A 24129-nucleotide genomic window follows, 5' to 3' on the forward strand; every position below is an offset into this window, starting at 1 on the left:
ACCCAAGGCTGCAGAACACACCCTGTGCCTGTCAGAGCCTGAGGGGCTGCTGGAGACCCCTCCAAGGCACACTGCAGACACCGCTACGGAGCTGCCACCTCCCCTTGTCTGCTCACTGCAAACTCTTCCAGTGCCCTTGAGCTCACCGCCCACAGAGCCAGCCCAGACTCTGCCTGCTCAAATAAGCCAAGAGCAGACAGCATCTGCTGGCCTATCTCCCATCAAACCCTTCCATCCAGACCCCTGGCCATCCCTGTGTGATGAGACAGAAAGCGAGCACAGAGCTCACCCTGCAATTTCCTTCCATAAAGAGAGGAACAGCTTCTCTACGCCCCAGAGGTCCTGGGATTCATCGCTGGTCACACAGCTCATTTTGAAGCACAGACAGAAAAGTCTATTAAGAACATCTCTTTTTTTTAATAAATGAATACCTGCATTTGCTATTTTTATACACCTGTTATTATTGCCTTGAAGCAGTGCCACAGAAGTGAGCTGTAAAGATGGCATTTGTGAAAATAAAGGGTTTGGTATTTTAACTCTGCGCCCACTCCTAGAGCTAATATTGAAAGCAGGAGAAGCTGAATGGAAAAGAAAGGGCAATTCTATGAAATGGAAAATTTACTAAGAATAAAAATGGACAAAAAAGCCATACAGAGAAATCTCAAAGCCATTAAAGTTGATGGTCATTCTCCCACTACTTTCAGCAAGGCTGGAATTTTACCTACTGCCTCTTTAAATCTTATTGACTCTTATAACAGCATTTTAAACCAAACAGCTGACATCCTTCTGCCCAGCCAAGGCCTTTTAAATCACTGAAATGCAGGATGGAAAAAAATCTGCAGTGCCAGATGTGTCTAAAAACAGTCACAGTTCTTGTTGAGGCAATCTGCAGAGGAAAATGGTTAGTATTTATCATGCCTGACAAAACACTAATAGTTTATCAGTTTTGATATTATAGACTAATAACAAGCTTTTCCATGGCTACTTCATTTGCAGAGCATGGAGACAGGCTGCACTACTGTTACTTGATTTTAGAACAATGCTTTTTATTTAATCCTTTCCCATCCTAGCTGGATGGAAGCACACTTCCATTATTAAATGAAATTGTAAACTAAATACTCTAGGGAAGGGGTGTTTTTGATGTATACCTGATGCAGCTTTAAACCACAGATAAAATAAGAGGGAGATTAAAACCATAGGGAGAGTTTTAATTTATTTTTTCCCCCTGAAAAATATTTTGCCATTATGTAATGCTGTTTAAAATGGCTAAGGCTTGTGCTAACAGCAGTAGGCAAAGCAGTGCATTTTGATTCAGTGCTGATAATATTCTGACATGCACTGCCACAGGTACTCTAATAGCACATTTTGTTTACAGCTGTTGTATTTCCAAGAAGAGAGTTTCACAGTCACTTAAGGCTCATGGGTACAAGGTAAAATGACAGCCCGAGTGTGTAAGAAGTCACCTTTCCAGGCAGGTAAATACTGCTTTTCAGACCTGAGTTATTAAGAGCACTTCTGCTTGCTTGGTGATACAGAGGTGCTCCTCCAACTGCCAGGGCTGGGTTTATCCTGAATGCAGAGGAATGTTTGTATGGACATGGGAGAAGGCACAGCTTATATTCACACTGCTGCACCTCCCACTGAAATTCATACTTTCTCTAAACCATTTCCATTTTCTTTCAGAAACAAGCTTCTGTCACTCGTGGTTTCATACATTAAATATTGATATGGAAAGAATAGTTATGTTGCATTGCTTGAAAAATCAGTGCAGGGTGTGGCTTTTAGCAGGTGTGTTCAATGGAGAAGGTAAATGCATCCTTTAGCAGGTGTGTTCAATGGAGAAGGTAAATGCATCCTTCAGCAGGTGTGTTCAATGGAAAGAAGTAGAACCATCAGCCAAATGAAACTGTTGTGGCAAAATATTTGTCTTTTTCACTCTCTTTACCCAAATCTATTAAACCAGGCAGAATTTGGCACTTGTCTCCATCTAGTCTAACTCTGAAGGTCTACTAAAAATAAATATACCAGCTCCTTCTTTTCTTCTCCAACTGTATTTCCTTTAATTCCACCAGATGCATTTATACTTCTGAATCCAGGTGAAATAAAGCTCAGGTTACCACTGCACGTGTCTAAATGATAAAATTATCTTGTGTTTGTATTGCAATTTGACATGATGCTACTCCTTCTACAGAAAAGGATGTTTCAGTCAGTTCTAAGTAGTAACTTTCCTTATGGTTACAATTTATTTATTACAACTGTCATATGCTTTCATCTCGTGGTATTTTGATATCTAACATTTCATAAAGAATGCCAAAACATCCCATGAAACAAAATTCTGAGGAAATTCAGTTCTATGAATATTTCAAAATAATTTTTTTAACATTTCAGACTAGATCAAACACAAATATTTAAATGTTGATGTTTCCTGAAAATGGATATTCTAGCATCTCATTATAAATTTAACTCTCAAATCCTTGGGAAGGCAAGGATTCCTAACAGCAAATTCACAGAAATTAGGCCTAAAATAGAACTTCTGGGCATAAAAATACACTGTGGTACTCCTTAATATCTATCTAACTAATTCAAATTAGTGTAGTGGATGGCAAACAGCTGCTGTGCACCATTTTGAACAGTATCCTTCAAAGATGACTCTTGAGATGATCAAAGGGCCTGGAGCCCAGAGGAAGGATGGAACCAAGGGTGAGGGAAATCCCTCCCCAAATCCAGAAAACAGGATTAATTTCCCAGCCTGTTCCCTGAGGAAGATTGATAGAATCTTGTCTTAGATGCCGTTTTTTGGGGTTTTTTTAAACTTTCTTTTCTTGTAGGAGAAACAGGGGAGTTGAGAAAGGAAAGAAGATTCCATCAAGAGGGAAATGCCTTCAGGGTGTCAAAATGCCAAAGACAGTATCTACCATGCTCCTGGCACGTGGATGAGATGCTGAGGTTGCAGATGATACCTACAACAGCAGCACAGTGTGAAACAGGCACCCCAGCACAGTCCCCACATGTGACCCTGCATCACCCAAGTGTCAGACTGCTGGTCCCGCAGAGGAACTGGCCTGCACAGTCCTTCTAGACCACAAAATTAGAACAACTTAAGCTTCCCTGTGACTTCTGGTGTGCAGCAGGTCTGGGGCTGTCTGTAATAAATTTAAGTACAGATCTGTGAAGCCACTTCATGGCCTGCCTTGTTAGGTGGAGTTCACACAGAACTCTGCTATTTAATGCTGGTCTGTCACAAAGGAGGGGCATGAAAATGGGAAAGATGCAGTATTAACTTGGTGCTGCAAAATGATTTAGTCAGCTATAAAGAGACCTTTTTGGATAATTGTAAATCCCTTCGCAATGGCAGTGGCTGCAGCCAGGAATTATGGTGCATATTCCATATATTCATGGCAGCCAAACCCTGGCTGTAGATCATGCTGTTTCATCCCCATAAACCTCAGAAAACAAAGGTTAGGAAAAACATATTTTGGGAGTAGCTTCATCTAGAGCATAAAACCTAGCACGACTGCAAACCATAAATGTAGTTTTTTGAGGGTTTCTACCCTTTCCACTAAAGGTCCTATTTAGGAAGTAGGTATGTGGTTAAAGATAACTTGAGAAATCAGATACAATTCAGCTTGTGTTGAGTTTTGGGGATCACATTTTTATGTGTAAGCAGGAAGGTGCCTTTCTTTTCTGCAAGCTTTACCTTGAACACAGATACTGAGCAGCAGATCAGCAAGTAATGAAGAGTTCAGGTTTGCTTCTGAAGATGGGTTCCTGTGCTCTAAATAACACCAAATGTCACAGTTGTGGTGGCCACCACACAATTTCAGAAGGCTTTAAGCATCCACCTATACAGAGTAACACCACAACACTTCAGAAGACTGCAAGCATCTGCCCTTCTTGTTCTTTAGCCCAGTCTTTTATCCCCTCCTGTTGATGCATTTCACCTGTGTGCCCTCTGCTCCCTTTGGTGGTTGCTCAGTGCCCCTGGGCACTCCATGGCTCATTGCTGTCAGTGCTGCTCACCTGCTGCTCACAGCTGCACCCACTGGGGATGGGGCTCAGCCCCTCTCCCAGTTACCAAAAACCGTGTGCCTACAACCAAATATACGCAAATAGAACCCTATGTGCTTCTGGAATGGGACACAAACGGAAGAATCTGTAGAAATGCCTTCATGAACTCAGGTCTGCTCATCTCTATTGCACATGGGATTTCTGTTTTTATCCATAACCTTTAAGGGAACAAAATGTTACAGAAGACTGCTAACATGAGAGCATAAGGGGAAAATCAACAAGTAAGGCACACAGCAAGCAAGTCTTGGGCAAGCAGAAGAAGTGTTTGGAGCAAGCTTCATGAATTTCTCACAGTTCTGATGGAAACCCCACATGAAAAAATATACTTGGATTACAACCTCCACCCTCACCCCACATATCATTTACACCTGAATTCACTTCCAGGAGTTAAATGCTTCAGCGATGCTGACAAGAGTAAAATAGCCTGGTCTGGTTTTGTATTTTTTTTTAGGCTGCCCATGCTAATACTGCTGTTACAAGTTGGAATTGTTTTTCCAGTTTGTTTCTTACAGATCAAATTCTTAGCCTGGATTTGTTGAATTTTCAGGCTCCCAAGCTTTAATGTAAATCAAATAGCTTTCTTTATAATGTTCACTCACAACAATACCGAAATTGTTTATTATGGGAAAAAAGCACAAACGAATTCTGCAACTTTTGATTCACACTCATTAGTGACTGAATTAAGGGCTAAGCTTTAGAGGCACAAATGGAAATGTTCTTCCTCCTTGAGCTACATCAGTCTAAGGTAAAGAGATGTCTAGCAGTTCACCTGAGACCTAATTTAAGTTTTAATGCTAACAATTACAGGTTCCATGAGCATGACACTGGGAAATTGTAAGTAATGAAAAAGCAAAATTTATCTCATTATAAAACCAAAAATCCCCCAGAAATCCAAAAGAACAAGGCACATTTTACCAAGCTTAGTGTGCGCAATTCAAAGTTAGAGAAGAACTCCCATATAAAGTGAGGTATTCTCCTGTGGCTGGCAGATTAAATGAGCAATATTTCTCTCTCCCTCTCGCTTGTTTTTAAAATCTCCATAAGCCTGTTTTTATTTTGCATGCTCCTCAGGAAGAGACTGTTAGGAGTAAGTGCTGTTAAATCACATGGCACAGCACTCTGGAGTGCTGCAGTTTCCTTCCTGGCAGGGGGCTTGTTTGTGAGGCTATTATGTGACCCCTATGACAGTGTGTCTGTCTCCCATTCCAAAAAAATTATGTAGATTTCAGCAAGATAGAGCCAAGCAGGATCTGAAGGTAAATTTGAGAGGGTTCTACAGAATAAAAGCCCTTGGGGTAGCCTGTGCTGCAGTGCCCATAGCAAGACAACTGCATTATTGCCCCAGCCTTCCCTATTTTAGAAATAAAACTTCGAGTCTTCCTCATGACTCAGGAAAACGCTTGAGTGGGACTTTCCACACTCCACCTAGTACAGCCCTGGAGTTAAATCACAAAAGTAGCTGCAGGTTTTCATTTCAAAAACACCCAGGACAAGTGGAGGTCTGGGGGCCACAAGAGCCTTTGGGACTCACTCTGATGTCTGCTCAGACTTGAGTTCAGAAGTATTTGGCAGTAAGATTTACTGACCCAATAGCTGGTATCTATCACTGCCTTTTAGATTTTCCTCTGGACACCAACAACACTGGAGGAGCTGCAAGGCAACAGAAGGGCTGGAGACCACCAGGATACAGGGATCTCTCTTGTGTTTGAAAACCTCTCACAAGAATCCAAAATGGGTTTTTTTCCTGTGTTTTGCAGAGCTCATCTACCACCTTTTGAGAACTTTCACTGTGCATAAAACTTAAGTATCTTTTTATAAAACCTTGCAAACAAATGCAAATAGCAATTTGTAAATGCAAACAACAATTCAAGCAACATTTAAAAGCTTCCTGTTTTTAAATAAATGTATCAATCGTACCATTCTTGTTCCTTCCACAGGTTGGAATGTGTGTGTCTGTGTGTGTGAGCACAGGTGGAGGCTGCAGCTAGACAGCATTCATGCTGCCACACAGCTGTCAAAATATTAAAATCTAGGTTTTTTCAATTTTAAGTGATTTGATGGAATAGCAGGAAGGCTTTCTATATAATCTATTTATTTAGTGTGAGAACCTCTGAGTCTGAGGAATCGAAAGGCAAGCAAATCTGCATATGCAAGGATGTAATTTCCCTCACATTTTTACAAAGCTGCAGATGAGAAATAGTTGCTCTCTAGCTGTGATGGTTGCACAGTGTTCAGCTTTGTGTCTCACTTGCTAATTCCATTAAGAAAGGAAAACCTGGTTCACAAAGGCAGAGCAAAAATGCACCACAGTTTATATCCCATAGCTAAGCTCTGGGGCTTTATTATTCTTCAGCAATTCAGCAAATGGCTGACATACTAGTAGACACAAAATTTAATTTAAACGGACAATGTCAAGTGGTTTACACTCCAAACTTAACCTACTTTGAAAATGTTATGATCTGGAGAAGGAATCTAGTCCGAAGTTCTCATATTTTAGTCCAGAGGGGGGAATTAAAAGTTGTCACTATAGAAATTCAGCACTGCTGTTCTGATTCCTGGCTACTCTCCAGGCCTGTTACAGACAATGAAGACGACTGTGACTGAATTGTATTTGTTTTGGAGTCCAAGACTCTTGGACTTTTGAAGGGACTCATTGAAGAGTCCGAGACCTCTCCTTTATCCTTGTAATGTGCAATGGCTGTCATGGCCTTCATCCCACAGCCCTGCCCCAGCCAAGGGAAGATGATGTGTTGACACAGATGGATTTTGCCCTTTTTGGTGGAGCTGTGAGTTTGCTTGGGCAACACATCCATCTGCTGGATTACTCGCCCGAGCAGCCCCGGGAGTGCCAGGACGGCCCCGGTGCCAGGAAGCGCTCTGACAAGGATCCAAGACTGTCATGCAGGTTTGAAATCCCACGGGAAGCCGGGAGGGTGAGCAGGGAACAGAGCAGCCATGAGCAGACGTGCAGCATTTTGTGCTCGTTATCAGTTTTGGGCACAGCAACAGCACTGGCATGACAGGCGAGGCACTGCCTGCAGGAGAGTCCCAGGACTCCCAAAAGCCCAGAAGGCACCACCCGAGGCTGCTGCCAAGGGAGAGTTTACTGCCCTGGAGGAACCCAAAAATACAGCTTAAACTGACCACTTGTGGATGCACATTTTTCACCAAAGGAGACTATTTGGGCTGAAAATATCTCCTCCCCCTTTCTATCAGCTTCTGTGCGCTGCTGGCATTCAGCTGCTGAGACTTGATCTAATCAATGCTCATATGGGGAGGTTTGTCTGGCCTGGAAGATGATATTATAGAATAGGTCTATCAAATTTGTCAGTGTCTTCACCGACAATTTTCATGAATATATAACATTGAAATATGGCACATCCATACTGACTTATTCCTTATGGTGCTCAAAATGGCTTGAAAAAAAACCCTCTGTAATTTGATGATGAGAAAGGATAAAGTCATTAGGGGGATAATTGCTAATATCCAGATCTTAAGAAGAGACTATAAATACTGAAGAATACAAATAGGCAAATGGATTAACAAGATGAGAACCCCTTGATTGCCTGGCCTCTGAATTCCAAAATGCCACCAAAACAGCCTTATTTATGCATATAATGGGAAATTCAAGAAAACATCCATCATGGGACTTTCAGCTCAGACACTACATTCTAAAACATACATTACACTTAAAATGCTTCAAAATGCTCTTTCATGGAAATTGCAAGATAAAGTGTATTTCTATTGGATTTGAGGGAAAAATCGCACCCATTCATTTATTCAGTAAAACCAAATCTCACTGCACAAACTTGATCAAGGTCAACGATCTGCCATTTGTTGAGGAGAGTGAAAATCTCCCCAAGTCTAATAAATACCTTGGGGTTTCAGAAGGAGGAGAGGCCAGAACTGCACAGAGGCACAGATGCACAAGTGTACAGACCCTGTGTTGACACGCAGGGCACAGGCAGCCATGGCAAGGGCAGAATGGTGACCCTGGACAGGCAGGACAGGGTCAGAGAAGGGCCTCCTACAGCTCACCCTTCTCAGGTTTGCTTTGTTGTAAAAGAGGGTACTGCTTTTTGGGCGATATTGGTCTGGCACTTAAGAGTGCTGGCATAAATCTTGCCTGTAGAAACCGAGGCGATGCAAACCTACTGCGAAGATTTCCCCCCCAAAGGAACGAGTACCCTCGGCTTTGCAAACCAAAGATCTGTGTGTTATTGGTGAGCACCAGCAGGCTGGCAAGAACAGGAGGGAGCAAAGATGCTGATGCAACAGACAGTTTGAATAGTTGGATGTGGGAAAACTCAGCTGGGCTTTGGGACTTGTGGCTGTTTGCAGAGCTGCTGCATTTGCTGGCCCCCGTGGTGGGTGTGCGGGGGTGGTTATGGAGAAACCAGCACTGCTCAGCCACCACAGTCCCTGCAAAGAGCATTTGGCTGCATTAGCATAATTGACAGCATCAATTATAGCCCACTGCTATACTCTCCCCTGGGAAAGGCCGTCCATACAAGCCAATGTTTTTAAAAGCGTGCGGTGCTCACGGTCTTGGCGATTTTTAGTGCCATTAAACAGTAGAGAACAAAGGTATTCTGTGGAAAGCTGCAGGCTCGAGGAAATTGCTTCAGAGGCTGAGGAACTGTTGCTTTTTCACACAAAGCTCCTCATGGTTAGGGCAGCATTTCCTGTCTGAGGAGATATGAAGGTGGGGAAAAAAGTAGAACACACCACATTCTTATCACAGCCACCACCATCAAATGTTTCTGCAGCTGAAAGAACATGAGGATGGCACAGAGCTTCCTGTCTGGCAAACACTGATGCATGAATGTTCACTGAGCCTCAGTTTTATACTGCTGCCTTCCTTTTCCCTCATTATTTCCAGAAGGCTGGATTTGCTGCAGCTTTTTGACACAGCAGTCCCATTCCCCTAAGGTCTCCTGACAGGGTTATGCCCCAGACATTTGGGGACACTGGAGGCAAGTGGATTGCCCTGCATGAACTAGCAATTTTCACCCTACATGCTGTTACTATATGTAAAAATGAAAAATTTAAGCCAGAGTAATAGGTGCACACAAATTTTAACCTCAGCTAGCACAGGAGACTGTGGCTGAGGTTAAATCAGTGGATAGAACTTGGTGGGACCTGCCCAGGGAACACAGTCACCACCCTTGAGAAGCCCAGTGAGGCCTGAGCCACACCAGAAGCCCCAAGAAGTGGCTTTCTCAGGAGCAACAATGGTGTTTTCCTGTGCTTGAGGTACCTACTGGATGTTCCTGCTGATTCAGGATGCCTCCATCACTCCCATGGCTGTAGGGGAGGAAGGTGCCATGTATCCTTTCCACAGGTCTTTGTCATCCCTCACTGGACCATCTGTTCCCACACTCCTTCTGACCTCCTGGTGCTTGGAGACCATCTCCACTACAGACCTGCTCCTCTGTGCCTTGGCTCTGCCCTCCTCCCTGTCAGGTAACCCAGATTCCTCCCTCCTTGGCTCCCAACCCCTGACAACACTTTGCTGCAGTCAATTTTCTTCTACCCACCACCTCTCCTCTTGAATGTGGGCTGAAATATCATCTCTCTTAAGCAAGAGCTGTTTTCTTTCTCCTGCTCACTTGACCTCAAGGTGCCTTTTGTGCTCCTCTTCCTCCATGACCCATGACATGGCTTCCTTTTGTCACCACCGTGATCTCCTCCTCCTCCCTAATCCCCAGCCTGCCTTTCCCTCCCTTCTTGTTACAACTCCTGCTGTCTCCTCTCTAGCTGATGTGGGTCCCTGCCATCCTAAAGCAAATGCACCAGGCAGCAGCAGCACAGGACAGGCTGCACACTGAAAAGGGGCTCCAGGCCTTCATCTCAGCCTGTGCTCTCCTCAGCTCTCCAGCAAGAAAGAGAAAAGATTTAAAATAACATTACTTGGCCTTATTTCTAACTTAAAATAAATCATTTTGGCCTACTTGGCCTTATCTCCTGCCCCCTGTCCCCACAGGACACAACATCAGCCTTTCCAGCCTTTTAAGAAAACTGAATACTACCTCCCACAAAAAGCTGAGGGTAAGCAAGCGTTTGGAGGAAAGACACCAAAGACTTTTTTCTTTGCATGTCCCTGTCTTCACCAATGGAAGGGCTCCTTGGCAGTAGGAAACACCTGGACCATGGCTCATCCTTGATATTTTAGAAATTTATCCCAGCATTTTCTTTCCACAGCAACTTATACTCCTCCACTGCAGCAACCCCCAACGCCTCGCACTGCTCTGCCTCACCGAGACATCACTTATTCAGAGCTCTATGTTTTAATCATCACACACTGTTTTAAGTAGGAACAGAACAATCATTTCAAAGGCTGGGTACCCCAGCGTGCAGGGATGGCACAGAAGATGACCAGCTGGATTAAATACTGCCCCAGCACTCTCCCAGCAGGAAATGTTCACACCTGTGGAACCGTCACCTGGGTTTCACCCGAGCCACGCAGCTCAGCAAACCCAGCAATCCACACCTACTCTCTCCAAACACTTCAAAACCACAGAAATACCACGAAACTGAAGCAATGAGTGCATCACCTGACCCATTTTCACCAGACCTTCCCAGAGGCTTTCGTTCTCAGTGTGAGCTGTGAACATTTGCATGCACGTGCGCGCGCACACGTTCAATTTCTAAATCAATCCTGCCAGGCAAAGGGTGTAAAAAATGTCTCCCAAACCTCACTAGTATTTACATGTTTTTAATTTCAAGTGCCATATAGGGCTATTCAGCCATTATATTTTACTATAGCTTCCAAATAAATTAAACCCATTTATCACTTAAACCCCCCACATTTTAAGAACCTTATTAACTTCATAGTTAAATGCTGACAGGTAATATCTATTATGGCAGCGTTTCATGGTATCCCAGCAGTGCTATGAGCTGGATTTTCACTTCCTTAAACCTGTATATCATGACAAAAATATGCATAATCTAGTGCACTGATTCTGTAATTTTCAATAATGTCTGCTAATTCTGGCAAATAATTTACGGTACTTATTTCCTCCGTCACAACAGGTGTTTTATGGCCAGAGTAGTTGTAGGCTGACAAAAATAGAAGCAGCCCATTTATTAAAAAGAGAGTTTGTAGCAAAAGAAAGAGTAAGGAAAGACAGTGTTTTCTTAGAGTAAACCGGGAAAACCATACTAGAAGATGAGAACACCTCAGCAAATGAAGGAAAAAAGAGACTTACACAGATCCTGTGAATTGTGATTCTCAGAGAATAGGAACTGTACCTGCATAATCTGTCCTCGCATAATGCCCATCTTCTGATTTTGTAGTTGTTGTAGTATTGTCTGTGTGAAAAGAAATGTGTTGAGTTGCCTGGGGAGCCTGGACTCGATACAGCCCATGCCCCCAGCACAGTGCCCAGGCAGAGCTAACTTCCCTTGCACACACATCATCTCTGCTGGCTGCAAGGCTCTCCTGGGCCTGCCAGGTGAAAACAGCAGGATCTTTTTTCTAACAATATGTGATAACAGATTGCAGCTGGGATAAATATATCAGTCTGAAGCAGGAGTTGTCATTTCTGCTCTACTTGAAGTAATTGGGGAGTTTTAATATGTACCTTGAAATGAACTGCCACTTAGGGTGGTTAACTTTAAAGAGACAGGAGTAAACTGGAATGTGTTTAATACACCTGTATACTGTGGCCTTGTAAGTAGATATACTGAGGATTTATGGGTCAGAAACTAAGGAAAAAAGCTATTGAGAGTCTGAGCCTCAGCAGACACTTTATTTATAGGAGCTACTGAAATGCAAATTCTCTTCATTTTCATCTTAGAGAAAAACAGGGTTTTTAAAGTCAGCTCAAGGGTTACAGGTGATATAGCAGCCCAAGAGATGGGCACAGAGAAGCACTGGAGGAACAGGGAGAGCCTCAAGCCATGACTGGAAAACTTCCTTCCAGGCATCTTGGGCATCATGGAGCCCAGCAAGGGTCACCTGAAGAACCTCCCAGGCACTGTGTTTGGGAGCACCTCTTCAGGGAATCTCCAGAGGCTGCCTCATGCTGCTCCAGTTAAGGGAGCACCAGAGGGTCCATTCTGGGTGCCAAAATGTATCTGAGGGGCACTCCCACTGTCCTGCTCCAGCTGCTACCTGGCAGACAGAGCTCTGGGCAAGCTGCTCGGGGCAGGAGTGATGCAGAGCCCAGTGCAGGGCTGGGCAGTGCCCTGCTGCTGCTGGGGGCAGGGTTAGGAGTGGTGCCCCTCTCTCAGGCCTCGCTGTGTCTGCATCATGGAAGGCTCTGCCTCTCCCCACAGCCTGTGCCCTACAGTATCAACTGCAGCAGTCTAATGGAAATATAACATCACCAAATAAGAAGCCAGCCCTGGTTCTGTTTTTTTTTGGTTTTTTTCTCCCTGAACAAAAATTGAAAACATTCTTTGAAATGAGTTTTGTTATGAGAGTTACCTTGACATCGACCCAAAGACATGACTTCAATTTTCTCCTGTTTCTGGCATGATGCCTCTTTGATTTGACATGCATTATCATAAGATTTCCCATCGGAAGCACAAAGAGGATTGAAGTTGGTTTGAGAACAGTCAATGTTGCACACACACCTGAAAAGATATAGAAAGAGAAAAAAGAAGAGGCTAATATGAGAAACTTTTTCAAGACATCATAAATACATCTCAGAAATATAAGTGTTTGTATTATCCTGACTGTACAATGCAAATCAACATAATGAAAGCAGAAAGTTCTGTCAAGAGGTCATTTGTATTTCTTGATGGAAATGAGATGCAGGGAGAGGGAAGAAGCACATAAGAGCAAGCAAAAAGAAAGATAAAAGAAGTGTGTTTTACATGGAAAAAACTGTACCACAGCATTACCACTTGTAATCCCCTGTAAACCAAAGAGATATGCACATAAAGCAAGCTGCTGAGCCCTCCTGCAAAGTAAAGAGCCACAACATCCTCCTCTGTTCAGGTGCCATCCATTTTATGGAATACCACATTAATGTGGGTTTATATTGATTTATGATTTAATTCTGAAAATAATTACAGCACCTAGGGGCCCTGTGACTGTAACAGATGTAAAACTGAAGCCTCACTTCACCCCACTGGGATGAAACCACCTGCCAAGACTGAGACTGGAGCAGGGATGTGACCACACTCTCTCTGTGCCTCGGGCTGGTGGGATCTCCCCAGCTCCTGGACACAGAGGCTACTCACTATTAAAACCAGGGAATGCTGGTTTAGGGAAGACTTTGTGCACAAGCACTTTCTGAAGCACTTGGACAGCTCAGCAAGCAAAAAGCCTTACACAGGTGTTACCCAGGAAGGTCTCCTGACCTGGTGTCCTGCCCTGTGAGGGGTGAAGGCTCCCATGTCCAGGAGCACAGTGTGGGCTAATGCAGGCAGGGCAGTGATGGCCCCATCCTCAGATTGCTTAGGGCCATCTCCAGAGACTCCAGAACCCAGTTTGTGAGCTCCTGGGCTGCCCTGTGATGTGAGCCAGAGCACAGGGAGGTATTCACTTCCACAGTCTGCTCTGGATCCGAACTAACACACTAATGTGGACACATCCTGATCCCAGCAAGCCTTGCCACTGCTTCTAAGATGGAGAAATCTAATTGTTTCCATTGACAGCAGGCTGCAGACTCTTTTCTTTCGGTTCCTCCTATTTCATTATCATTAGCAATGTCAGACAGCCTTGGGCATCGGCAGGGGAAAGGCACGCTAATCTTCTGTCCCCCAACTGTGCCACCTAACAGACAGCTCAGCCTCAGCAAACTCAACGTGATCTTGCTTGGGGACAAAGCCAGAGGTCTAACCTGGCAGTTGCTCCAGCTCTTCTGAGCACGTAATTGTGAACATGCTGCTATCCAAACTCTTCCTGGCTCCTTCTGACATTAAGGCAAAGCCATGCCATTGATGCTCTATCTCCAGCCCACTGGTCGTGCTGAACCTGGCAGTGCCAGCTCCACAGCTCTCCCTTTGGAAAGCTAAGTAATGGAAATGTCAAGCCTCCAGCCTCGCTGCCTGATTTAAGAAAGTGTTTAAAAGTCAGTCCACCTCCCATTTGCAGCAGACATCTGGACACCTTTGACTACTGGAGGTGTAGAGGGATATACACAAAACTGGAAAGAGGAAGAAGGAAATTGGAGAGTTTGGGTCAGATCTCTTCATCACCCTGTTTGGCTTCTGGCCTCCAGGAATGTGCCCAGGGTAATAGAAAACAGTGGAACCAGTAGTTGTCTTTTAGAATTTTTTGTTTTACATTGGGTAGGTCTATTTACCCCAAATGCTCACTAAATACAGAAAACTTCAGTTTAAAAAGAGGCCAGTGGTGAAAAGCTGTGGTTATAAATTAAATTACATGATTTCATAACTCGAAGAAAAGCGTCTAGCTCCCTGTGTGTAGCAATTTCCCCACACTGATAAACATACAGAATATAAGAAAAAAAAATTCCAGTGCATTTCCCAAGAATCTCCTTATCAGCAGAATAAGAATGTTCTGCTCCACTGAAATATTAACCATCATCATTTCTTCCTGCAGCCATTTCCAGCTTCCCACCTTAGTCAAACTCACTTCATTAGGAAACATTTACTGCTCAAGTAATAGCAATTCTTTCCACGTAGCTCTACCATTTGCATTTCAGATGGGACACAATCAGCCATATGCTCCCTTTTTTTTTGTAATAAACCAGCTAAGAAACAGCTTCACTTTTCTACATTTTGCTACAGAAAAATGAGTGAAGGTTAATATATATTATGTTTCAAGTCAAGAGAAAATTAAGCCAACGGGAAAATTACAACAAAAGGGTGCTCTTTAGGGGAAATCTCAGCAACTTTGGATGCAGTTTCAAGAATACCTAGGGGATGCAGGAACCTATGCTCAGAGTTAGACACTTTAGAGACATATTTTTCAAGGTGTTTAAATGCTTCTAGATGCACACAAACACTTTGTGTGGGATTTCTGGTATCTCAGAGACCTATTTCCCACTGATTTCAAACACTGCTTCAGAGCCCACTAGGCATTTATTTACATCTTCTGATACCTTCCAAAACACAAAGACCCAAAATGACTTTCCTGACCTCTTCCAGCAAAACTGAGAACCGAGATTTTTCTGTACCCCATTCTAAAATTTCAGCCAGCCTTTCTTCCCAAGGACCACGTGCTGCTTGTGCTGGGGTCAGATCATTCTGAAGAAGAAAAAGACTCCCCCAGGATGACACAAATGCTCCAAAGCCTAATAGGATCCCCTGTGTGAAGCCTGATTCTCAGGGCTAGCTAGAGGGATGCTGGAAAAACACCAAACTTGCCACCCTGATCTTGCTGCAAGGATCATCCACTCCTTGCACAGTTTTCAGCAGACACAGTTCATTACTGCTTTTGCACTTATACACTCAAATCCTACTTTAAGGCTGCACAATTAAGTCAACATCAAATATATGTCAGGAAGTGAGAAAGGTAGGATTGCATTAGGAAGATTAATGTGCCTGTGTTGCTGGCTCTTTTTAATTTATAGTGCTCCTCTTATCAGGGAAAATGATGGTATTCCAACACCTTTTTTTGAACTGGAGGAAGCAAAAGTCTGCCCATTTGGACCATGCTGCCAAATTCCAAAAGGACAAATTGCAGTGAAGAAGGTGAGGCATGTACTCCAAACCTGTATGCCCAAGCAGATGAAGCCTCTGAGAATAGCTCAGACTTCAGTGGGATCCACCAGTGAGGTAATAAATGCATAATGAACAGCACTTAATGCATTTGATTGAATGAAAACCTGTAAAGGTGCCTTCACTTCCTGAAGCATTATAAAATGCAAGAGTGGGGCTCTCTTGTGTTAAACCAGAACCAAACAGTGACATCCCTGCTTGGCTCAGGGGGTGTGTTAGGTGAGAGTACCAATGGTGTTATTTTCTGTGCACAGAGAGCACCTTTGGCTCTTGTGGGACACAGAAAAGCCCTACCCTGAAGAGAGCCTCCCCAAACCCTTGTCATGCACAGCACCCACCCCACTGCCAAGGGTGTGTCCAATGGGCTGGCTGGCTGCCTGCAGCTTCCCAGTCCCTGAGGCTCTCCAGTATGCCTTGAATTTTAAGTAATTGGATCATTTGACCACGTTATCATCCTGCCTATGACTTCTGATTATAGTTCTATCAATAAATCTATTTGCTTTCTGTGTTCCTAAGTGTAGCACTGAAGAAAGCCTGGCAATAGAAAGGCTGACTGAGCACTCCTGGTGCTCAAGACGCTGTGGGAAGGTCAATGAGGTCTCCTAGGGGGTCACAGAATGAAACTGTACCCAAGAGCTTACACAGAATACGTGTGTAAGATTTAACCATGCCTTCTGCAGTCAGAAATGTGCTTTAAAAGCTTCTGTGAGGAAGGAGAGCATCCAAGACATCAGCAGATACCCCGCAGCTCCTCTGAGAAAGGAAGGAATGCTGTTCCACAGGCCCTTTGAGCATCTTCAAGTAATGGGCTCATAAGTTAATTGATTAAAATTTGGGCTGCCACTATAAACAATCATTAAACAAGGCTCATTTTCTTATGTCTTTTCTTCCAGGTCATTGTGATAGTCTCCAATGCATTCCTTTTCTTTTATACACTTTATTTTATTCCATTTCATTTCACATGATGATAATCCTGGAGGAGCTGAACATCCAGCAATCTATGTGGTGACTTTGGTGATCAAGGAAGCAAAAATCACCAAAGCAAATTAAAAAGACTGTTGAAGGGGCAACCTTGGCACCTCCTGAGGGGATTTTGGGCCACCTCCCCATGGTGGATCTTGCAACATTGCTTGATGACATTGATGGACTCTGTCATGAGAACGTCACACCCAGGATGAACCAGAAAGTGTCTGCAGGCAGAGGTGCAGCTCTGCAGATAAGATGCAGGGGAGGCCCAGGAGGATGCCTGGGGGAGAGCTGGGAGAGCTGAGCTTAGCCTGAGGCAGGTGAGAGGCTGACAGGCACCTCCTTGTGCCTCACTGCCGACCTGTGGGGTGAGTGCTGCTGCGCTCTGCTCTGTGAGCTTTGGCAGCTTCCATCAAGGCAGGAGCTGCAAAGAGGGTGCTCAGCAGCACAAGGGAACCCACGGGCATTTTGGGATTTCACTCTTTTATCGTGCTTCTTTCCTCCCCAGGGAAATGAGAGAGGAGCACAAGGAACTCCTTCCCAGCCTGGAACCCGATCACAAAGAAATGCTGCCCAGCCCTCATCCTGGTCCATGTGCCAGCAGTGATGGGGATGTGCTGCACCAGGCTGCTTGGCCAAACTGGAGCAGCCAACTTGGCTTCCTGTTGAATCAGTCTCCATAAAAATTAATGGGGTCAAAAAACCAGGCTTGGGTGAGTGCACAGTCTCCTAACACCCCATGCTTCTGCAAATAACATATGGTATTATTTTCTGGGCACAGAGAGTACCTCTGCCTGCAGAGAGCAAGATACTGAAGAGAGGATTCATGGCTACGAAGGGCTGTCCCTGGAAGGAGGAGCTGTGTTTTAAGGAGGAGTCTCAATAAAATGAGAGACTGGTTCTTTTCCCACGAAGGGTAGGAGAACACTATAATTCTATTTCCTTAGTTCATGAATAGAATGCAATCATTAGTGACGCAACGATGACAAAAAGAAACGCACTCCATGCTTTATCTTTACTCCTAAGACAACTATTCAGTCTTTGTTCCCAGCAATGTATTACTGGAAAATAATTTTTAAAAAATTACTATGCAGTATCTGCATGTAGCATGAGGAAGGTTTCTTATGTAGCTCTGATGGGAAGCAAGGAGGATAAATGAGACAATGCTTCCAAAAGAGCGGTTTCACTGGGAACAGATGCAGGCACATTTCTGTCAGAGCAAGATGGCAATGGCAGTTCTTCCCCATTCAGCATCTTTTAATTAGCCCTCTGCTGTTTGGAAACCTGAGAGCATTGTTGGTACTACCTCTGTTTATTAAAGATTCATATTCAGACTTTGCTGGCCATGGGTCATTTGCTTTTTGGAACCAGAGCAACAGAAAATTGTGCCTGAGATATCTGAGAGAGAAGTACTTAATGAAATGACTAACGTCTTCAGCCAAGTGTCTAGTTGATTACAGGGTCTAAACAGCAGAACAGCAATAAATCTGCCACAAAGAGAATTGTCAGTCAAGAAAAAAAGGCATAAAACCAAAGAGACAGGGAGGCAAGAGCTAAAAATGTGAACATGCAAATCTAGTGTTATTTTTGCTAGTCAGAGCTCTGATATTTGAGCGCATATGCTAATTTGGTCAAGTGTGAGAACCCACCATGTCTCAGAGAGCACTATTTTACAGAGAAGGTGAAGTTCCATTCTGCAATAATTTTAAACATTATATATTTTCTCCAGGCACAAAAAAAAGGCAATGAAAAAGGCAATGAAAACCCCAACAAAATGTTTGCAGCATAAAAAAGCCCAAAGCCCCTTGCCACAAAACAGCATATAAATAATAACACAGTTGTTGGTACATATATGATATTTCAACCAGAGACATTTCTTATCTTCCTCCGCTCCGACTAGGACATGGTGATCAGAAACTCAAATTTCTGGATGTCAGCATAGACCTCTCCAAGCCCCCTGCCCCTCTGAGCAGGACATTAAATGCCCATTTAAAGCAAACCTGGCAGTATTTATGCCTGCATAAAGAACCTGGCAATCAGTCCCAAATGCCCTCTCTATCATCAAGGTTTTCCTTTCTGGTACATAGGGCATCTTTGTTGACATTACCAGCAGGCAAGCTGAAATGAAGCCAGGCTTAACATTATGACAGGTATTGTAGCACGGCTCAGGAGGCTGGTGGGAGCTCTCATTTACCCAGGCAGCTTTGGGGGTGTTCCATGTCTCAACACAACATCATGCACAGCCATTTGAATGAGCTCTAGGCAGGGACTGGGCAAGGTGACCCTCTGGGAGCTCAGGTAGCTTGCTCAGACACACAGCCAGTGACAGCCCTTCACTGGGGAGCAGGGACAGGTCACCTCTGTACCTACCTCAGCACATCACCCACCCACAAAGCCACCTGCCCACACAGGCAGCAAAACTGGATTGCTCCAGGCTGCTTGGACACACCTTTGTTTTGAGGAGAGTGTCAAAAGGAGCACACAAATCCTGTATTACTGAAAAATAATTAAAAAAAATTACTAGATTCTGACCCTCAGCCACCTCTGAGCTTTACAGCGGTCTCAGCCCTACAGCAGCAATGGGCTGGCACCATTACACCCCTAACAGAGAGACAAGGGCCTGACACGCTCAGTGCACAGTCACCAGGGACCTTTGGTAGCCTGGCCAAACTCAGGTACCCCTCAGTGGTTTCTGCAGCATGTGGAGCACAGCCCAAGGGGATGGCACCCAAAACTGCCTGGCATCATTGCCTGCTCTGGCATGCACTGAACATCATATATCTGCTGACATACATACACATAAAATATATTCAGAATGCACACTGGCACACAGTGTTTTACACTTTCTATGAATCATACCCTACAACCTGTCTGTGCTTGCCAGGAGACTGAAATCCTATCACTGCACTCTTAAGAACATCATTAAGAGGCTTAAAGAATAGAGACTCTGCGTGTCTCCTTCAAAACAAATTTTGCTGTAATTTTTGAGGTTGATGCAAAACTTTAGCTGCAGTGCAGAACAATAAACAATACATATTTTATAATGGCAGCACAAAAATAGCACACGATATTTCTTTCCAGGGCCTGCTAGTGCTTCTCTTCTGCTTTAAGATCACAAGAGAAGAAAAGCACGGCTTATTTCGAGTGCCTTCCATTCAATGTTTGTTACTTATTTATCTAATTTATTTTTCCTTTTTGTCCTTTGCAGCCCTGCTTCTGCACTAAGGGCTTTAGCATGCCTGCTTTGCACGGTGGCTTCCCTGGGATATTTTACTTATTTCAACTGTTCAAATGTTTATCTTTACCAGGAGTAAAAGGAGAAAAGCTTGATTCCCTCAGGGTGATGCAATGTTTCTGCATGGCATTTCAATAGCATCCTGTTATTCAAACAATTAGAAATCACAGAGACCATGCACAGAATTATCAGCATACTGCATGGAGATTTTTATTATTATGTAGTGCATAATGAAAATGATTTGAAGGACCCCAAAGCATCATAACAGAAGGAAGCACTGAATAATCAGGTGATTTTTTTTTTTTTTTTTAACTGCAAGAGCCCAAAATATTGTTTACTGGACATATGTCAAGCTAAAATGCACTAAAGTGGTGAATATATTTACTGATGGCCTTCCTTGCATACCAAATGCAGCACACTCTGGGAGCGTAGCTGGAGACGGAGCCAGGAGTTGGGCTACAGCTGCCACACTGCTGCTGCATAGCAGGGATGGACTGGCAGTGCTTAAAAATACCCACGGATTTTTCAGAGCATGCTTTGCATGGCAGCTCATGGAGGATGTTCCAAAAGCATGGGCTGCTCCTGGAGACACCCTGCTGTACAGCCTGAAGAGAGTCCCTGGGCACTGGCTGCTCCCCAGAGCTCAGTGAGGAGCTGGGCTTGTGCTCCTCCAGTTTATTAGAAGTCATCCTGGAGACTGCAGCTCATGAAAAAATCTTTTATCTGCAGTGCAAGACACTGCAACTTGAGTCCTTATTCCCCTTTAATTTTTGACCTGTAACTTTTTTACTAAATTTTTGACAAAAAAAATTACAAACTTCACCTTTGCTTCTTTGTCACAATTCACAGCACCAATTATAGCATGACCTTCACCTGGCTTCCCAATGCCTCTGGTGCCCTCAACAGTACATTGAATTGTGTGTTAACAACTTTAGGGCAAAATAAATGTGTCCCTCTCTCTCTTTTTTGTCCTTCTAAATATCATTCTTACTTAAAAAACACTAACTTGTATAAAGTGATTTTTGCTACACTGGATGCTTTAAAGCCAAACAGAGAATCACAAGGCTGATGACTGGGTTTGAAGAATCATGGAAAAACCCTCATGCTAGCTGTGTGACCAGAGAAAGAAATTCTAATTCTGTGCACATGCCAGTTCAAGTGTCTGCAGGTATCTAACGTGTAAAGTTTATTTAGAACGCCTAGAATAAAATAAATGCCTTTCTATGGTTTGCCTGCCCCTGGTGTCCTTCACGTCTCTGTGGTGTGTGCTAAAACAAAGCTTTGCTGACTGTTTCTCTCTCTGTAAACATCTGAGGCTGTCCTCCATCAACAGTTTATTGCTGTGTGCCTCAGACTGCTGATACTGTTCACTCCTATCTTGAAGCCAGCAGAATAATGAAAATTGTTTCCACAAATCCCACTGTTTCACCCTGGATTGAACAGCCAGTGGGAATATTGCAACGTTCAGTGGGAAGCATGGGACACTATCTAGCTGCAGGTCCTGGCCATGCAGGAAGGATCCATCTGCTCACGAAGAACTGCAGCTTTGTCTGGGACCAACCACAAATTTCTGCTTTAATTTCTGCTAACACTAGAAGTTACTTGTGAAAGTGGACTCTGATTAATCAGTGAAAGTAAAGGGATAGCAGAGACAGTGTGCTGCCAGCCCCACTCCTTGCTGCAGATGAACTATCCACTGCTGGTTGGGAAGGGAAGTGGGGACCTTCCTAAAATGAGCAAAAACTCTGGTAAAGGAATTCCTCAATGTGAAGTCTGCCTCCACACGTGCAAGCCCTGCCCAGCTCTCCCCATAAACCTGCTGTGTCCTTAAACAAGTGTGCCTCCCGCTTCCTCAGGGATTCACAGAGCACTCTGAGGTGGAAGAGACCCACAAGGATCACTTTAGGTAAAACAGCCCATGCAGGGCTTGGACCCACAACCTCGGTGTTATTAGCACCACACCCTGACCAGGGGTACCTGCCTGAGGCAGCACCATCTGAGCTGGCCACGTATTCCAGGATACCCAGCTTGGCCAGCTGTCCTCAACTACAAAACTAAATGCAGTCTGATATTCAATGAAATTTTAGGGGGATACTTCCAGGCTTTCCTTCAGGCACGGTTTGCACCTCCTGCACAGGCAGAAAGGTTACTTGTGGACAGGATAACCTCACATTATCTCAGCCCACAGGTACGAGCCTGGCACCCCAGCAAATGACTGCATTTGCAAGAAGGAGGGTGCAGTAGTAACCCTGCTTTCCTCGGAGCCATCAGGGCTGTAGGTAAAAGCTGCTGTACAAAAGAAGCCATTCCTGCTGGCTGGGGATCTGCCTCTGCTCCTGCTGCCTCGCGCTGACCACGGGCTGGCTGCTTTTGGGATCAAGCCCCAAAGGACAGTGCTGCTGCCAGGGAAAGGAAGACAGACAAATGACTGCAATGTGCCATCTCAAGGACACGTCCTTGCCAGCAAACTAATGGGATGAGAGTAACCTTCTTCAGGGCTGGCACACAGATCAGTGGAATCCACCTGCAGCTCCTTGAAAGGAGCAAGTGCTGTGCACTGGCCAGGACAGGCCTTCCTGGGGCACTGTGCTGTTCCACAGGGGAGAGCTCCATCACCAATTGGGCAGGCTGAGACTCAGCAATTAAATCTGTACCTCTGGGGACATCTCACACAGGCTTTTAGCTGCAGCCCACACATGGGAAGGGACTGGGGCAGGAGATGGGCTCTGTGAGGAAGGGACACCTGCTACTCTGCAGGGGCTGTGAGAGCTGAGGTCAGCCCTGTGCGTCAGCTCCCACTGAGTTTTCCTCAGGCTCATATTTAATGCATGGGATGTATTTTTAATGGTTTAGATGTGTGAACAAACCGTGGCCTTGATGTTCCTACATGGGTGTGTGAAGGAGCCTCCGACCTTCTGCAATGGATGCGGTTCTATTTTAATAGTTAACATAAAGTGGGATGGAAGAGATGAAGCATTCCATTAAGACATTTGATAATAAATTGGTAAGTGCTTTCCCAGTGTTTTACATAGTTATTCTCTCTGTTGATCTATTTAGCCAACACATGTAATTCTGAGCTACAAAGTTGTATTCCTGCTTTCGTAAACATACTTACATAAAACTCAATAACAACACAGTCTATTTATTGCTAAAACGCTAGTAGGAAATTGGAAAAGGTATAAATACAATTCATTGCTGGTGATCTCCTGCCCCCTGAAGGCACTGTAAGGCTCCAAATCTTGCTCAGTTCACAGCATCATAAAACCAAAGCAATAAATGTCACTCCTTACTTGATTGCGCATTAGGCCAATCGGCTTTTTATTGCGACTAAATAGGCCGTCAGGAAGGCACCGCTCCCTTTACTGCTGGGGGATGACTTTGCCTAAATGGGGGGCCAGGGAGGAAGGGAAGCTTACTTTTAAATAACGAGGCTAAGAGAGAACAGGGGGAGAAGAAAGGTGCAAAGGCACATCGCTCTGCAAGGCCCTTGCACTTGCTCTTTCATGCTGTAATGCCTCGATGTACGCGGACGATCATGTGTCAATGCACATTAATATCTGATGTGCATTACCATATTATCATCCCTTATGTGCACTTTCACAGCCTGGTGAGCCCAGGCTCTCCCAGCCACGGGGTTACACAACCAGCATCACTGTGGGGGTACAAACTGAGCCCTGCACAGCTCTGGGCAGCACCCGCACACGGCGCTGCCTCTGCAGGGCACAAAGGGACCCTCCTGTGTCCCTCTCACAAAGCAGCAGGAGCTGGGTGATCCTTGCGACACCCTGCATCGCAGCAGGAGCACAAAACAGCCTGCCAAAGCCATTCCTCCCAGTGCAGATCAAGGCATGTGCTCAGAGGGCTGGGACACTTTCCTACCCAGGACTGAAAACTACAGTCATAGCTGGTGGCAGAGGAGTAAAAAAAAAACCCCAACTCTGAGTTTATTTGCTCCCCTGTTGATCTGGACACATGAAATGGTGGTTCTCCACCATGCTGTACATGTTGTACCTAGACACTGCCTGAGAAGATAGAGGGATGCTGTTGCTGCCCCACACATGTGCACCATTGTAACAGGGGCAGGGCAGGGTTAGCGCAGTCCCACAGCCACACCACCTCGATGCTGTCCCTGTCACAGCAACCTTTAATTCACCTTCTCATGCTGGGTGAGCCATTCCAGCCGCCCAGCCAGGCAGAGGGAAGGCAGGAGAGGATAA

The 24129-nt window shown here is 44.6% G+C and overlaps 1 protein-coding gene across 1 annotated transcript in view; it reads right to left on the bottom strand.

The window, feature by feature from the left end:
- TMEFF2 (transmembrane protein with EGF like and two follistatin like domains 2) overlaps positions 1-24129 on the bottom strand; it is a 124261-nt gene that overhangs the window by 19826 nt on the left and 80306 nt on the right. The window contains exons 6-7 of the mRNA XM_064433882.1: positions 12503-12651; positions 11323-11382 (exon numbers count right to left, since the gene is read on the bottom strand). Of these exons, the coding sequence (XP_064289952.1) occupies positions 11323-11382; positions 12503-12651 (209 nt within the window). The remainder of the gene's footprint in view (positions 1-11322; positions 11383-12502; positions 12652-24129) is intronic.

The sequence above is a fragment of the Passer domesticus genome, chromosome 10, assembly GCF_036417665.1.
Source record: "Passer domesticus isolate bPasDom1 chromosome 10, bPasDom1.hap1, whole genome shotgun sequence".
Lineage (NCBI taxonomy): Eukaryota > Metazoa > Chordata > Aves > Passeriformes > Passeridae > Passer > Passer domesticus.